General features: G+C 39.7%; 1 protein-coding gene across 1 annotated transcript; it reads right to left on the bottom strand.

Moving 5' to 3' along the window:
• Positions 1-601: 601 nt before the first annotated feature.
• On the bottom strand, positions 602-17667 carry papss1 (3'-phosphoadenosine 5'-phosphosulfate synthase 1). The gene is made up of 12 exons (XM_020628898.3): positions 17408-17667; positions 16235-16349; positions 15890-16125; positions 15121-15259; positions 14349-14467; positions 13918-14031; positions 13682-13793; positions 10338-10543; positions 7500-7635; positions 6814-7082; positions 5387-5616; positions 602-1849 (listed from the first exon to the last, which is right to left on the bottom strand). Exons 1-12 carry the CDS (start codon positions 17465-17467, stop codon positions 1711-1713), a joined length of 1875 nt encoding a protein of 624 aa, XP_020484554.1. The 5' UTR covers positions 17468-17667; the 3' UTR covers positions 602-1710.
• Positions 17668-18179: the final 512 nt, after the last annotated feature.

Raw genomic sequence — 18179 nt, 5'->3', positions numbered from 1 at the left:
TTACCGTTTGGAATTGAACAAGATCTGGCAAAAGGTAGGAAAAAAAACACATTTCTGGCAGGTCTCTTCATTACATCTCAGAGTTCGATTAGATGAAGTATCCAGGGTATTTCTGACAGAGCCCCTCTTCTGTGTCTTGGTTAACCCTGTATATTCCACTTTCACTGCACCACTGCATCTGGGATCCAGCTGCAGCTCTATGTATACAGCGTGCGAGTGTATCTGAGTCTGATTAGGGTCACTAGAGGGTCTGTCTCATTCAATATACAGCTGATTGACCAACTGGGAGGTCACAAAAGTTTAAACAGGCTGGGTCTATGAAATGGTGGAAATGAAATGTGGAGTGTGCACTGTTAGTGTAGATGGCAGTCACAAAGACATGAAGAGATCTGGAGCAATTGAGTTATCAAAGGCAGCTTAATGACATCGTTAGTTTCAAAGATACATGACTTTCAGTGCTGTCACATGAAATTAAGATGAAACGTTTGAGAATATGTTGTGGATTTAAAAACTCTTTGGTGTGCTGCAAAAGGAAGAACAACAGAAATCGTGTACACTGGGTGTGACAAGCTGAAGATCGCAGAAAGGATAAGTAAACAAATTGTTCTTTTGGTAAAAATGGTTTATTGGACAAGGAAGATTACAAATCTGATCCCTTGATGGTAACCATCAACCCTCTGATTATACAGGCCTACTCTTGAAAATGAATTGCCACATGGAAAATATTAGAGGGGGGAGAAAAAAACTATGAAACATTAACAAAACATCAAGACTGTTGAGAGACAACCAGTTAAAAGCTTCAAAACTACAGTTAAAAAAAAAAAAAGAAGGAGTAAATATTGAAATGTTAGGTCAGAATAAATAGAGTAAAAATGACAAAAATTAAATGTTAAAAGGTTTTCCTAGATGGTTAGGAAGGTTAGGGTTGCACATTCCATAAAAACACCTTAAATGCTGATCTGGTTTGCAGACCATTACGTGAACTACTGGACCGATTCAGAGTAACAATAAGACTTGTGGGATAAGAGGCAGGTCTGTGTGTGTGTGTGTGTGTTATTGTGTGTGTGTCCTAATTCAAACAAGACATCATGTGAATTCACTTTCTAAAGACCAAGGCACTCAACTTTCCTCCGTCAAATACTTTTGTACACCAAATTTCTGAGCCATTACCACTGCCACTCGCAAACAGCACAGAGTACAAAGCAGCTTGTTTGCGTTTCAGTTGTGAGTTAAATCGACTACAGCAGGTGCAGGAACCTTTTTCAATTTGGACATCACGGATATTCAACATTCAATCACGCCCCCCTTAAGTACTGGTCAACAGTACTTTCCATCGAGCTCTGATCCTTTTTTTTCCACATACGTTTGTTTTGACAACTCATCAGAATATACAGTATTGAAGTTTGTTAGAAACACAAACCTAGTTTTAAATGTCTTTTTTTTGTTTGTTCTATATCCTTTGACCTGTCATATTTTTTTACAGCTTGTTTAGTAAAAATAAAGTACACAGAGTTAAAACACGAACATAAGACTAAAAATAACACATTTCACGACTGACTGTTAATTGTTAAAGTGAAACATACACAAGCAAGAGTTTGTTTTTGTTTTTCATGATAGATAACTGGTCCCCACGTTTGCCTTTTTTTAAAACATCAGTCAAACCGTGTCTCCGTACATTTTTCAGCTTTACAGACTCAACCTTTAGACCCTTTAGGCCTTCTCCAGTGACTTGTAGTATTCTTTCAGCACAGCCCAGGCCTTCGGCGCCATGAAGCCGTCAGGAGGATTCTCCCCGTCACGAGCCATCTTCCTCATACGCGTGCCTGAGATGAAGTCGTAATCTTGATGGCTGTGTACAAAAAAAAAAAAAAAGAGACAAAAATGAAATGTAAGTAACAGACATATTTCAATCAATGAAAAGATGCTTATCAAAAAATAAAGGAAATATGAGCATAGCGTATTGAGGCATAGCAGCAGGCTGTAAGAGCAGAGAGTCTGAGACCAAAACAAGCTCTTACAAAATTATTTATCCTTTTCTTTATGAGGCACTTAAATTTAGACACGATAACCGTTTGTATATCAAAATATTTATATCTCTAAACTCTACGTTTGACATTCTGATTGTTTCTGGCAGCCGCTCCATTGTAATACCTCACAAATCACTGTGTGGCTGTATGGATGGTGTGACAATCTGACCTGCAACATTTATCCTTCAGTCCTTCAAATGCAATGTGATTTATCATTTATAATCCTGTGTTTGGCAGAATGTGGGGATGTGTAGTGAAAACACAAAGTATCTGAAACATTTTTACCACCTCTTTGATTTGCCAAAGCCTGGATGTTTTGTCATCCTTCCCGCTGAGTTCCCATTAACATTTTTAGTGGTACAGAGGGACATGTTAAGAGAGGGTGATGCACACAATGGGCTTGAAATCAAAGACAAGCAGAAGAAAAGTTTGATGAATGTTGTATTTTTATAATGTGTTTGCCAATGTCTATTAAATGTTTTTTTTTTTTTTTTAAATCTCTAATGGATCTACTTGTAAATGGTAAATGGACTTGAGCTTATATAGCACTAATACTCAAAGTGCTTTTACAACGCAGGTCACACCTACCCATTCACACAGATGGCAGAGGCTGCTACTGTATGTTAAGTGACCATCAGAAGTGGCTAATCCCATTCATACACCGCAGACGAAGCAGCAGGAGCAATTTAGGGTTAAGTGTCTTGCCAGCCGCCCCATTGTTTCTGGTTCAAATCCAGTTCCAGCCCAAAGATTACAGCTTTTTTTTTAATTCAAATTCCCCCAACTCTTTATGACAGCAAACATCTAACATGACATGTTTAGATTAGTACTGCTTACCAACTTCCTTTCAATACAAGACTGAGTAGTCACTATAGCAATTGATATATTAAAAACAGACAGCATTGAAACTACTCCACAAAATGAAACCCTGACCACTAGTTTCGTTAGTTACATTTAAAAAAAACAACAGAATTCTCTCTTTAAAATATAACCCTACACTGTCAAACACCCTCACCACTGGCCTGTCTGTCTCTCTGTCTGTCTGTCTGAAGGAATTTGGCTTCAAATGAAACACTGATCAGAAAATCAAACACTGTCACCGAGCTGCTCTCCAACTATCAGATTGTAGATTTCTGTTGTCCAAACATCTTTGGTAAATTTCAAACACTGATGTTTGCTCCATCCTGTGGTGGAATTTCTGTTATTTAGAGTATAATGTACAGATGTCATTAGGTTTATTCACTGTTCTTTAATGTCAGTCAGACCTGACAGAGTTCAGCTATTATTAGAACACCAAGTACAGCTTATAGTGTCAACTGTTCTTTCTGATATATGCAAGGAGGTTTGGTAGACTTATTGTCTGCTCCAGTGTTATAGACGTCACAGTTTAGTCTAGGTGGGACAATGTGACATGACCCTGACAATGATAATGTCTTTTAGGATATATGCGATGCCTTTCGAAAAGTTCTGCAGATGTGATTGAACAGAAGTGTGATGTTGAATCATGTCTCCTCATGAGTATTCATGGCTTTCATCAACGTAAGCCATCTGATGTCAACTGTGTCTTATTGTGTGGAGTCAAGTCTTAGTAATTTCTTCAACACATCCCCTCTCATGACAGATACTCATTGAAATAAAGCTCTCCTTCAAAATGTGAACGGCTTTGTTTGAAGCGAATGGCCGAGGATAGTCTTTATCCTGTACGAGTGTTGAGTGGAGCACTGGCTCAAGTTCATTACAGCTTCTCCAGCCTCGTCTGTCAGAGATAATCAGGACCGCTTTCGACATCTTGCTAACAGACATTTACATTTTTCTTCACAGAGCTTACATTCACAGAGGGTCAAAGTCCTGCTGTTTATGAGATACAATTTCTAATTGCTTTTACATGACGGAGCGCACCGTTTGCCTCAAACACTGTGAGGAAGATTTCACTGTTCACATGGCGTGAGGTAGAAGAGCTCCAGGCAAATTCTTCAGAGACCATTTTTATTCGGTGTCAAATGAGAAACAGCTTGCCGTGATCTGAGCTGCAATACTTTACAAAAAGGCTGAGGGGTGTTGCTGGTGATTAGGAGAAGCATCCATATTCATCCTGATGTTTGGCAAGGGGCTGTCAGCGTGCACAAGAGAACTGAAAGTCATAAATCTAAATGAGGCACAACTGCAGACTTTGGAAAACTAGTTTCCACTTCAGATTTTCCACTTTAGATTTACCCTTAAAACGACAACAAGCTCATTAAATCAATGAGAATATATATATTTTTTTTAAAGTAAGGTGTCTTATATTTTACTTTGCTGAAAAAAATGTTGGAGTTGTCTCATATAGTTTCATATATTTGATCTTTAAATGAGTACGTCCCACTGCATGAGAGTGATCTGTAGTGTAACAGAATACACCAACTTTAAAAAAAACAGGTCTTGATTTGAAGTTCTCTTTTATACATATTATACACATCAGGTGCTGAAATACTTCAATCTGTTTTTCTTGGGTTGAGGATTCAGCACCCATATAAGTTACAGAGTTTGAGCGTGTTTTGCATGTAACTTTTATACACATGATAAATGTTCGTATCCCAGTGTGGAATACAAGACATCGAACTTACCGAGTGTTTTAACATAGAGCTAGAAACAGTTCTATTTCTTACCTAACCATGTTAATGCTGAAGCCACAGAAAGCAAAGTGAAATTGTCTTTCATATTTTCAAAAAACTACACTGTTGTTATTTTTAGCAGCACTGAGAGCACTTGATGTTTCTGATAAACTATTTGGTTTGAGATCAATGTCATAAATATGCATCATGGAAAACAAAACAAATCTTTTGATTAGTCTGGCCATATTTATTCCTGGCCAAGCGCAGCTAGCATTGCATAACCTGCATCAGGTCCAGACAAGAGGCAGCAAGCTTGCATGAGTTTTGTTAGTCATCATGTGCAGCGTACGTATACACACTCTAATCAACGACAGCTCTCTGTATTTTCTGACCAACAACAAAGCTCATACTAATCCACCAAAGCTTTTCACTGTATAGGAAAGAAAAACAATGCCTGTTATTCTTGGCATGCATGTGTAATGTAAAAAGAAGAAAAGGGGGGAAAAGGAAATAGATTAAAGGGTTTGAAATACAGACCAGCCTAATGAGTAATTTCTGTAAGTTCTGTTTAGACTGCTGCTTCTAATTGGCCTAAATGAGACTTATTACTCTAGACTGAATCTACAAATAAGCTTTTCAATGAAGTGTGAGTGAGCGGTGATGTTTTAAACTCAGACTTGGTCAGTATACCATGACCATTAACTTAATGAAAGAGACATAAAACAGGACATAGGCTTTAAAAAGAATATAACAAAAACAAGAACTCACTTTTTAGGGTCGTAGAAGTCCATGGCTCGTTTGACCTTGTTGTAAGCAGCAACCTTGAATGGAACAATCTCCAGGGTGATAAGGCCAGGAGCCATGGTGAGTACCTTGGCCCCGTGAGTCGGCTCGTACAGGTCTTTTCCTGTGTCAGGGTGAGGCATGCCTGCTGGGTCACGACCCACAATGTAAAAGTTGGCTCCGGCCACCATGCGAGCCCTGCAATGCCACTGAACCTGTGCATGAGGAGGACAGAATGAAGAGCTGTCAATGCCAGAGCAGGAAAAGAATCTGGAGTTAAATCCACAATGGAGTTTAAGAGAGCCTCTCACATTTACTAAACATTATCTTTGCTCTTTTTATTTGGTGCTACGTTGAAGTTTGTCATATGCTGTCGCACTGTAGTTGGTACCTTAGTCGTACATCAAAGCCATTAACAAGTAGAATTCGTAATCACACCAAACAGAACAATCTGTAGGCAAATTATACAATTGTGGGTATCGGGTGCTTTCCAGTTTCCGTTTGAATTCTCTGTTTAATTGTCCGCAAGTGTTTCAGCAAACTGGGAATGTTTACAGAAAAAAGTCTGTGTGGAGATCAAAAGAGGCAGACCTCATTGCTTGAATGCAATACGGTAACCTGACTGCAATCATCCAGTGGCGCGATTTAGCTTTAATTGATGTGTTTAAACAGAAATCTGCATGTATCTATAGCTAACAACTTGCTGTTAGTTGTCGCCTCTAAACTCTGTAAAGATTGTATGGAAAGGTAATGTGTGGAAAAGGAGGTCTAGACCGGAAGTCTTTTATCACTATTTTCTGGCTGCACTAAAACGCCCAGAAAAGATGGCCGTAGCCCCAAGAGGCTCTGAGATTGAGCTAATGCTAACAAAACAAGTGGTTTTAGTTCACGGTGTGAGAGCAACGGAACAATCTGGCAAGTCAACCACTGAACAAGACGTGTTAATATTTTGGTGGCTGGTAGGCCAGAGGTGATGAAAAATAAATGCCAGATGAATGACACAAAGACTGGAGCCGAGTCCCGCTCTCTAAAACTCACATTCAGAATGGAAAACTGAATGAATGCATTGCCTGACATCCACCGGCTTCAATCTGCTCTCAATAAATTGTGCCACACACTGCATTATGAAAGAGTTACACAGCTATGTTCAGTGACACTGAGTGGTTTATGTACGACAGGGAAACACTAAACAGAATGCCTCAAGACAACTCTAAATCCAATTTCCTGCCATTTATCACTTTATACAATTTGCAGTTAACAAATGACAGTCCTCCTCCCTGTGTCTGTTGTCATTACTCAACACTGTCACACATGTCAGTTATGAGGTAAACGCGCTTTAGACAAAAAAAAAAAAAAAAAAAAAGAAACCTCAAGTATGTAACTGCATTCATAACATTCTTGATCATCTTTACCTCAGTTGGCCCGGCGTACATCATGGGAGAAGGGAAGATGGCTACGATGGTAGTCTCTGGATTCAGGATGCCCTCCTCCAGGACGGCGGCATGCTGCTTCATTCGCCAGGGCAGAGGCACGTCATCGTCCTTGGTCCAACCTCCCAGAGGGTGAAGCAGCAGAACGGGCCGTCGATACCCCCGCTCGATGAGACGCTTGTGGGTGTCCTGCATCAGAAGAGCATGGCCGTTGTGGACTGGGTTGCGGAGCTGGAAGGCGAATACGGCATCTTCATGGCAGAAAAAAAAAAAAAGAGAGAGAGGGGGGGGGGATGAGAGGGATTTGTTCAGCTGCAACCAAACACATTTACACATCTGTATCAAACAAACAAAGAGACCACAATGTACCCAAAGATAATCAAGCAGCTAAACGCCTGACCACTCAAACCACATAGAGTGAAGGAGTGAATCACAACAGCGCTTTCTCTCCCATGACTTTCATATTCTGTGTCCCTCACTTTGTGCACAGAGACTAAACAAAGAATGAAAGCATTGAAGTGAGTGGAGTACCCGCCGTTTCCTTTCATTTTTACAAAATAAATGGGTAGTAGTTTCTAAATATTGTGACACTACAGTCTCTGAAGAAGTCCATCTCACCGTTTTCAAAACAGAAAACAAACTGGGACCAACAGAACCCTGTACAGTACCTGCATTCATTTCTTTAAACTTCTGCTTGAGCTCTGTGGGTGTCAGTCGGTACTGATCCAGTCCGTCATTCCAGCGGATCTTGTCCAGAACCTGCAGGTCTCCCCCAACCAGCCAGTCCCCACTTTCCATCACCATCTGAAAAAAGAAAAAAAAAAAAGGGGGGGGGTCACAAGTAATCACGACAGGGAGCACAACTCAAACATAATCCAGACTTAAAACACTGGTCCATAAAAACATCACTGTGCTGGAACCAGGCCAGAGTGAATTCTAATAAAACTCAGGAGTTATTACCCAGTTGCAAAGAGAACACACGCATATATCAAAGTCTCTGTGTCCTAAAGCAGTCAACAAAACTCTGGCATGCCCACTTTTCCACACTTGGCCATCTCCTTTATTTCAGTAAGAGAGAAAAGACAAAATCAGATTGTATTGCACAATGTAACCCCACTGATGAGCTTATGACCACATTGGAGCGGATTTTTTTCCGCTTAACAAAGTCACTCAAGTGCTCAGGATCCAGGCGGAGGTTGCTATTGTTTCAGGAGATAGGCCTGCCTCATGTGGCATTTACTAGAGTGGAGCTAAAGTTACCGAAAGCCCCAGTCTGGGCGATGTTAATGTGATACAAAGTGACAATTCTCTACAGGCTGGGTAATAAAAGAAGAAGCACAACAACCGGTGTCAAGGCTGAGAACTCTCAAACAAAGGCCACAAATGTGCAACCTGAAGTTGGTAAGCTTTGCATAGAGCAGATCTGGAAGTTGATAACAAAGATGTCACTGATTTCTTTGACATGTCATTTATCATGTAAAAAATAAATAGAAAAAGGTGCTTTGATATCCACACTTACGGCACATATTGATTTCAGTTTTATCTGGCAAACTATGTTTAAGAATCAGACAGATTTCAGGAGTAGAGACGTGTGCGTGACGCGATCAAAAACAACTTGGCTCTGTTTAAGGGGTTTCAGGATTGTGTTGTGATTTGTTTTCCACACTCAAATTTATTCAACCTGTCTGCTGCTGGCCCGAGAAGAGCCGTGAACGATGCATAGCAGTCTCGCTCTTTAGATAGATCAACAGCAAAGACAAGTGGCAATTTATTTTCCTCACAAAAAAAATGTGAAGTCTACGTGAAGATATCAAAGGAGCAGGCCTTCGCATACACATGTGCTTTGTTTCAGTGGTATAAGTGCCCCCAGGAGTTCACATGGGAAAAAAGAGCCCTAACCAAATAAACAGCCACTACACACCATGGTTTCCAGTGAAGGGGGCTGCTGTCTGACTGATGGACAGGTAAACAGGAAAAAGTGGATTAACTAAATGTAACTAGGAGAGGGTTGTTTCTGGTTGAGAAGAGATGGGAGGGGAAGGTTGTAGCTACCAGCGCAGAGGTGTGATGACAGACTGGCTCCAGCTCGGGGAGTTAAACACATACTTAAATATACATACACAGCGTCTACACTGAGTGACACCTTAATCACGGCAAGCTGAACTCACAGGTTGGTAGAGTGAATCAATCTGACAGTTGCGGAAATGAAATATAAAACAGCATGTGTTTAAATCCAGCGTGGAGGAATCCGGTGTTGACAGTGGGGAGTCATGGTACCAATTCGTAAAACTTGAGACCGCGCTCGTCATAAAACACATTAAGATATCTGCTAAGATTTCAAATAAGTTCCATGTGCAGTGACATATTACGAGAGCTTTGGTCTGGTAATTCCGGTAATCTCCAATAATAGGGCTGTCATGTTAGCAGATTTTTAAACTTTGATAAGATTCTTGGAAAAATCAACGATATCAAGGCCAACTTCCATACCATGGCAACAAAAAAGGAACTTCCTCGGTAACAAATATTGGGTTATTTCTTGCTTTTTTCCTTGCTGAAAGACGCAGGCAAACTGCTGCATACTCTCTAAATTGCACAAATACGTTGAGACTGTGTTATCATGCATAATCCACTTGAATGAACCTGTAAACTTGAATAGAAGATTATGGTTAAAATAATCTTTTTTTTTAAGCTTTGGTAATGATCGATACTATAGATCGGTGATCACCAACTTGTTTTTGTTTGGTTTTGCACATTCAGACTTTTAAAAGTAGCAGACCAACACTTGGGATTTAAACAGCCACCCGAGTAACTTCTAAGGGTTAAGTTACACTATTGGTCCATACAGTTTTGTTTTATGAAATGGCAAGCAATACAACTGTCTCGAAGCACCAGACAGTTGAGATATGTTACTGCTACAAGCAGATGCCACTTTCTGCAGGGTGTGCCGGATCATTTTGGAATGTTATCCCACCACTGAGTCTACCTGAGCGCCACAGCGGTCTATAGGAGACACATGGAAACAATTCCCGGGGTCCATTTGAAGAGGAGTTGTGTGCGGGGGAAAGGTGGAAGCTGGCAGGGAGTCATCTGCCTGTTAGCAGCACATTCTCAAGCACATTATGGTGGAATCTACTCAGCAGCATCCAACTATAACACCTGCAAAATGAGGTTGAATAAAAAAAATAAAAACTCAAGTGATTACCCTGGGCGTCCTGACAGAGTGTGAGAAAATCCTCTGCTCCCTAACCTATTCACTCTTTCCATAAGTAATGTGAAAAGGCCAGCTCGGATCTGTGTTCTATCAGGGCAGAATCCAGGGAGGCCGAATGTGTTCATATGCAGGATGTTTATCACGCAGCACACTGAGACAAACCGTCTGCAACTCTGCAATGCTGCTCTGTGCTTTCACAAAGACCTGGCTTTTGCTTTTTCTATAGCGTGTATTGTCGAGTCAGCATTTAGAGAAAAACACCTGTGACCCTGAAAGTGTCACTTCAGTGACCTACCTTGATGTACGGGTGGTCCTTGCAGGTAGTGCCCCACTGCCGAGCACATCGCTCCTCTTTGCGGTGTTCATAAAACTCAGGGTTGCGGAGGATGGCCACCCGCCTGCCCTCGTAGACCAGGGCCATGGCGGTCACACCGTCCAGACGCTCTTTATCTGCAGCAGACACCGGCAGCACCACAGGCACTGACAGGTTGATGACACCACCTGGGACAATGAAGAGCCAAGAACATTTTCATGAGGGGAGAGAATTATTTCAAAGAGGGGACATTTATAATTTAGCTTGTTTTGTCTGAAAACAGTTGAAAGACAAAGATATTTAGTTAACCATCAGGTATTAAAGGAGTTCTATTAATGCACAACATTAACCACAAGCACAAAACATAAAAGGATCAAATCCTTACACGTAAGAAGCTTGACATGTGTTTCCATTTTTGCTCTACTGATGAATGACACTGTCCACCGTTCATTGTTGTTCGAGAGAATAGCTAATTTTTTCAGCTCCTTATTAAAAAAGATTGTACTTAAAATATTAACGTATGATGCTCTGGTTCAAAACAGTCTATGCTAGGAGAAGAATCCTCCCACTGAAGTCACATCCAGCTTACGTCCAGTGATGAGGTAAGATTGTTTAAACTCTTCCCTCTTCTGTTTGTATTATGATTGTTTGTGAGCAGCACTATACACAGTCCTGCCACTGTTATCAAGCTATTCTAATGGCCAGCAGCTGGTGGCATTAACTGAGGAAGCAGTCAAGAACACGACAGCAAGCTAGCAAACATTGACGTGAAGTTTCGGTCCTAAACAACAGCTTTGAAAATATTTACGAAGGAAGGAAACACAGTCAGCATTATATTTATACCTCAGGGATGGGCACAATGAGTTGTTTGTTTTGAAGAAGACTCCGTAGAGCACCTTTCACATCAGACTTTAATAAATGAAAAGCAATGTAACGCACATGGAGAGAAAGATCACACATCCTTTAAAAAGCAGGTTAAAATGTTCACTGGTTTTTCAAAACAGCTCAACCATCTTGTTGAGGTTTCCATGCTTTTCCTCTTTAAGCTAAATGTGAAATATACAGATAACCCAGAGGCTACAGAGAGTCTTCAATGCTCCAAATTGAGACGCTACAAGATAAAAAAAAAATAAAAAAAAAACTCTCTTAAGCCGAGCTGGAGCTTGACCCCGTCTCATTTGATGATTTAAGCTGTGTGGGGACAGCGCTCTGTTGGAGGGTTTGTTCTGCCAGGTTGATGAAAACGTTTGGAGCGGCACGCTTTTCACATCACATCAGATCACATGCAGTGGAAACACGAGGGGACACTGGTTCTGCCCCGATCCTCCCGCTGGACCCTCATCTCTTCCCCTCCGTTTTATTTGAACCAGCTGTAAAATCTACACTGTGACACACACACACACACACACACACACCGTGCTGCCAAATGTTAGAGTGAGAGAGGAGACAAAGGCTTGACTTTGGGTCTCTATTTATTTTTGCAGACTTCAGGGTTAGTAAAATAGTAGTATTGGCTTCTGGACCTATTTTAGTGTTACAGACAGGGTAATCGATACTGTCTCTGTGATTATTTTGCTGTCAAGTCCCTGGAAGGAAGTGAAAATTGATAAATGTGGTGTATGATGTCAAATCAATATAGAACCTCTTCCTCTGTCTCCCTCCGCCTCCGGTGCGGAATCAAGACATTTCACATCGATATATGTTTTTGCCTCTCCGTTTTGAGACAGTACGAAATTAAATATGTTTTTTGAACTTATAATCATCTGACATTTTGTTCCAAGTTGTAAGAATTGGATGATTTCATCCCCCAGTGAGGACAGCAGTTTTAATATATAGTCCTGTCAACATCTGAAAATGAAATACAGGCTATGTTAACTTTCAATTTATTTGATGCATTTTTCATTTTATTGTGTACTTAACAAAATATTCGTCATCTTAACTCACGACCAAGATTTGAGAGGTTACATGGACAATAAAAGTTAATTGACTGTTTCTTGGAATTTCAAACAATATATGAGAAATTGCTATAATTACAGGAAGAGACACTCGAAACAGTGTATTTGTTGCCAATTAAAACGATGAACTCCTGAGATGAGAAATGGACATGTTGGACAACATCATCATCCATTAAAATCCTGCATCTAGATCAACTTCATTCCTGTATAAAGGTATCAGTATCACACCTAGCTAAGCTGTACATCACTGCTGCATGATGAGCACTTCTTTAGCATGTCAGCACACAAGCCTCGTATAAGCCTCTCAGCAGCATGTCACACAGTAAAAAAATAGGCAGGGAAACATGCAGAGAGTACTTCTAAATGTAATTTAACACTGCACTTTATCAGATGATTTCGTTTTTATTCGAATGAAGTAAAGGGGGAACACAGTTAGTGGAAAAGAGCTACAGTAAAAGAGACATTTCAGGTTCAATTGACAAAAACTAGATGCGAGCTGTCGCATTGGTTTAACGTTGACAGACAACCTGTCCACGCTTGTTTCGGCTAACATGATGAGCTTGATAGGTGACATGAGTGGCACGTTGCATTCCCTAGCAGACATCTGCAAATAATGTGGAATAAACTGATGTCAGTAGCAAATGTTTATCTTTCATTTTATGCTGGCATCTAGTGCATTTATGATAAAATAAAATAACCCTTTATTGAACACCAGTGGGGAAATTCAAGTGTTGCAGCAGTAAAAGACAAGAAGAAGCGCACACATATGAGTACAAATAAAATAAGAATATATAGGAATACAATAAAAATACAGATAAAAGTACTACTGGTAGTGACTGGTAACCACTGATTCAAAAGGGATTTTTCATTGGGCAAAGGAAATAACCTGTTGGATAAACTCTGATATGTGGAAAATCTTTGAAATGTTGGCATTGTGAGAGTCTTACACCAACAGAAGTAATGGAAAAGACATCAGAGTCTGCAATCGGCTAAATCGTTATTTTAAAAATCGGTTGCAGCCCTGATTTTCACAATTCTTGAATCTCTACCAAAAACAATAAAAACTCACAAGTTCATGCGTGTCAAATGAACCACATCTCAGGCGTACTGAAGGGATCTTGGTGCTCACAGGGATTTATTTCCTGTGCTTATGGAGGAAATACTGTGGCAGTAGCACCAAAAAGTATATTTAGAAAATAAGAACTCAGGTACCACTGTATGAAATGTGGCATGCTATCCTGATAGAAAGCGATCCCCTTTTTCCATAAATGTATTCAGTGAGCACTCGTCTCCCCCTAGTGTATTTTCTTTTGTATTACACTGAATTTTTCATTTTTCATCTAAATAATAAAAAACAAATCAATATCTTACCGTCTAGCAGACAGTCAAAATGAAGACACTGCAAAAACTCTCTCTCTCTCATGAAGCCATTGAGAGGAGTGGCCCAGCCTTCAGCTAGCACCTGCACCCACTGCATGTCCACCTGAGGATGGCACACATAGTCACTTGCACAATGTTTCATACTGACGAAAAACGTATAATATATGCAAGGATATAAGTAAAGTAGTAGATAAAGACATGATAATAATAAAGAAAACCAGAAGCACCTTTCCAATCTGCACTGCCGGCAGAGTCTCTGCATCAGCCTTCGCAAGGTCCAATTTATTCTCCTGAACGTACAGCTCTTTCACCTCATAAGATGCGTCAACAGGAACTATATCCTGAAGAATGAAAAAAGGAAAATGTATTATTCAAAATTAAATAATAAAAAATATATAGCATTATCAAGAGGTTGGTTATTGCTACTCGTAAAAATACAGGACAGAGTGTAGATGAGGTGATATCAATATTGATACAAATGAGACTTCACTGCCATCTAGTGGAAGGTAGAGGAATAGTAGCAAACATTTATACCGTCTCTGAATTGTAGCCCAAATACATTTCAAAGAGAACCATGAAGAAAAGCATTTGATTCTCCCCATAATGCACCCATATCTGAAACGCTTTTAAAAAATGGCCAGACAGCTCTTGCCCTCACCCTCTCCTGAAGCAAGTCGATGAGCTGTTGTATGCACTCGTTCACACTGCACGAGTCAGTCTTCAGCACCAGCTCTGGAGCCTCTGGCTTCTCATACTCTGAGTCAATTCCAGTGAATCCTGATAAAATAAATTAAAGTAAATGAACAGTCTGAGAGAAAAAGTGAACTTCTAACTGACATTTAAAAAAAGCCTTTTTGTTGCTTGTACATTATTGTGTATGGGCTTTAAATGAATGAACAGGTATCAAAATTATTATAACAACAGTTCTTGTAAACATTTTTTTCATCAATAATTTATGAACACATGTTCATACTCCAAGAATTGAGCACTAATACATGAGTGTATTTTGATTGTTTTCATTCAGGAAATAGCCTTTCACACCTGTGACAACATTAGGACTGTGTTATGTCTAAGGCAAGGGACAGACTCATCAGAAACCTATCTTCTCTAGAGAATGAAACAAAACTCAGCAGGGCTGCTGAGAAACAATGTGATAAGAAATGCGTTCCCGAAGAGTGCTCCATAAGTTTTATTGCAGTCATTTATTTTCAGTTAATTTGACAACTGAAGTCACACTGATGAAAATTTCTGCATACAGTACAGCTGCTCACTGAGCTACTGAGCAGATTGTAGATTTGCCTTAGTATAAAATACTAAATAACAGATGTCACATTACAACATTCAAAACATAAGCCCCGACTGTTGATGATATAAAAACAACGAGGATCTATTAATGCACTGCATATGAACGTTGTTTCACTATACTCTACCTCGTATCTCTCCTGCTCTGGCTCTCTTGTACAGCCCCTTCACGTCCCTTTGCTCACAGACATCAAGTGGAGCGTCCACAAACACCTCAAAAAAAGGCAGACCAGCGGCCTCGTGGATCTTCCTGGCATTGAGGCGATCCTGTGAGAATATAAGCAAATAGAGAGGTACACGCGTGATTTAGATAAGAAGTTATTGAAGCACAATATGTTCAGTTATAATCTTTGAACAGAGAAGTGTGCTTTCTGAGGTATATATGGACCAAAATCTGAAGCACAGGCCAGAAAAAGCATCTAACAGGAGACATTAAAGGGTAAAAAAATATAGACTGCTCATTCTGCCCCAGAGACCTTCAAAATAGGTTGATGAAAATGAAGCAGTAACATCAAAGAATTGTGTCAGGGTTTTGTTCTTATTTCATTTTTTCATATTCAAACTTCTGGTTAAATTCTGAGTAAATGTTATACAAATCTTCCTGGAGTGCTGTCCTGGAGTATTTTTCAAAAGCTTTGTAAAGGATTCAGTACCCACACACATGACTGAGGGGGAACTTGATTTTGATGTACTTCTATGTTGAAGTATCATATTAAGAACAAACTCTAACAATATACTTTTTTTTACCTTGAGCATAACTGTTCACAAAACTATCAGAATAGGTTTTAATATAGAATATATAAGAAACAAAAATCTGATTCATTTTAGTATCAATGAGGTCAAGCTACATCTATCCACATAATCAACCTATAATGCTTTCTTTGGAGAGTCACTCACCCTGCTGTAGGGAGAGATAAAGCTGGCTATGCAGACCAGGCCAGCATCAGCAAAAAGCCGAGCCACCTCAGCAATGCGCCTTATGTTCTCTTCGCGGTCTTCTGGGCTGAAGCCCAGGTTCTTGTTCAGTCCCTGACGGATGTTGTCCCCGTCCAGTGTGTAGCAGGGGATACCATGACACACCAGGTACTCCTCCAGAGCCATGCTCACGGTGGTCTTCCCTGCACCAGACAAACCTGGCACCGAAGAAAGGACAGTATTGCGAAAGCTAAGCCGTGAGAACATTAACAAGAGCAGAACGGAAATCAACTTTGTACATGTCTGACATCACATGTCATCACCTACCACTCAGCCACACCGTGCAGCCTCTGAACCCTCCTCTGGTTCCCACAACCTGTCCACGCTTGTTTCGGCTAACATGATGAGCTTGATAGGTGACATTAGTGGCACGTTGCATTCCCTAAAAACAAAAAAAGATTACCAATCAATTTAGCCCAAAAGCATGTTTTAATCAAAAGGTAGGAGGAAAAATGTTGACAGAATAAACTTTAAAGCTTTACATATTCCACATCTTAAAGTTAGCTGTAGTATATGGCTTCCCAAGAAATGTTAGAATATTATGAAGAAAGCACTGAATATATATAGGATGATGTATAGAAATAAAACAAAGAAATACAAAAAGAAAATGTGCTGGATGTGATCTTCATAAAAAAAAGAAAACATTGACACATACACTTCATGAAATAACACAGCTTCAGTACTAGATTCCAATGTCTTATACAAAGTATCTTCGTAATATGGCAATGAGTAAGGTCTTTTACCTGCTTTTTGTAAAGTGTCTTGAGATAACACTTGTTATGAGTTGACGCTATACAAATAAATTGAATTAAATTGAATATACAATACATTATAATTTTAAGGCTGAATGTGAGCATGGGTAAACTCTCATTATTCAACATTTCCATAGAAGTTATTTATTGACTACACAATGTGAGAAAAAAAGTTGGGTGTGGATGTAAAATAAAGCCATATTCATTCAAGAAAACCCAACATTTACCATCCCCCTTTAACTTTGGAAAGGGTTCAAATCCTTACATGTGTGTTTTTTTTTTCCACTGAGAAAAAGAATGAACAATATACAATTTGAAAAATGATGTCTACTTGTTTAGACTCCTTTATGATGATTTCTTTCACAGTTAGCTTCTTGCTTACTCATCAAACAATTAGTTATGTGGCAGTAAGAGACACAGCTGGCACCGTTTAATGTAATTTTATCACGACTGCGTGGACATAAAGCAAACTGTTGATGCTGTAACGTGAATTAGCAGACGTTGTATTAGCCCGCAACACAGCTAGCATCACAGGTTTCTCCAATGCAGAGCATTACGTTAATGTAGAAGTGTAAGCATGCTAATCAGCTAGCGTGTCTGGACAGTTAGCATTTTAGCCCATTTGGGAGCTGGTTACTGGAGGTGAAAGGAAGTGAACATAAACACAACTCGGCTAAAGAAATCTCACCCAGTTCTCGGCAGCGTTGCTCAGCTTCTGCTTCTTGTGAGAGCTGCTGTACGTCTCCATGGCTGCCAGCGAAAAATGGTTGATTAATCCGGTAACCTCTTTCAAAAATAAAGAAAAAGAAAAAACCCCCGTTCGTTTGATGGCTGTCCCGTTAGATTTCTATTTTTTTTATCTGCACAGGTATCTCCAGTGAATGGAGCAGCCCGAAGCCGGGGAGAGCCTCGCTGGCAACTACAACCGGGAAGCGCTTCCCACAGCAAGCCACGTAAACCTTGCGACGGAGTGACGCACTTCCTCATTCGGTTTGTAGTCAATCCGCGGTGCGACTAAAAAAAAAAAAAAAACTGATCTGAGGTCGGTTTTACTTGTTGTAATCTCTTAGTGCGTTCGTACAGTCTTAATGACTCCAACTGATCTGCAACCAGCTATCGCGATACAATTTTTTTTGTAGTCCAAAGTGGGGAAAAGGTACACCTCTCACAAAGATAATATTAGATTTAATTTTTTCTTTTTTTTTTCTTAACAATCCAAACTTGTTTTTGATGTGGCATGGCCTGAAATATTTGATTTGATTATTATTATTTTTTTTTAAAGATATGGAATGAATCATGACTCAATGAGCAAATACATAAAAATAGGCATCGTTTGGGCAAAGTACCCGGATGGTTTGCTCTCATCAATATATATACATTTTTTTTCGAACAAAAATAAATGTAATAAAACGTATTAAAAAAAATTAAGTTTATATAAATTAGATATATAATATGAATAA

The sequence above is a fragment of the Labrus bergylta genome, chromosome 1, assembly GCF_963930695.1.
Source record: "Labrus bergylta chromosome 1, fLabBer1.1, whole genome shotgun sequence".
NCBI classification, from domain to species: Eukaryota; Metazoa; Chordata; class Actinopteri; order Labriformes; family Labridae; genus Labrus; species Labrus bergylta.
This window is presented reverse-complemented; position numbering and strand designations above follow the sequence as displayed.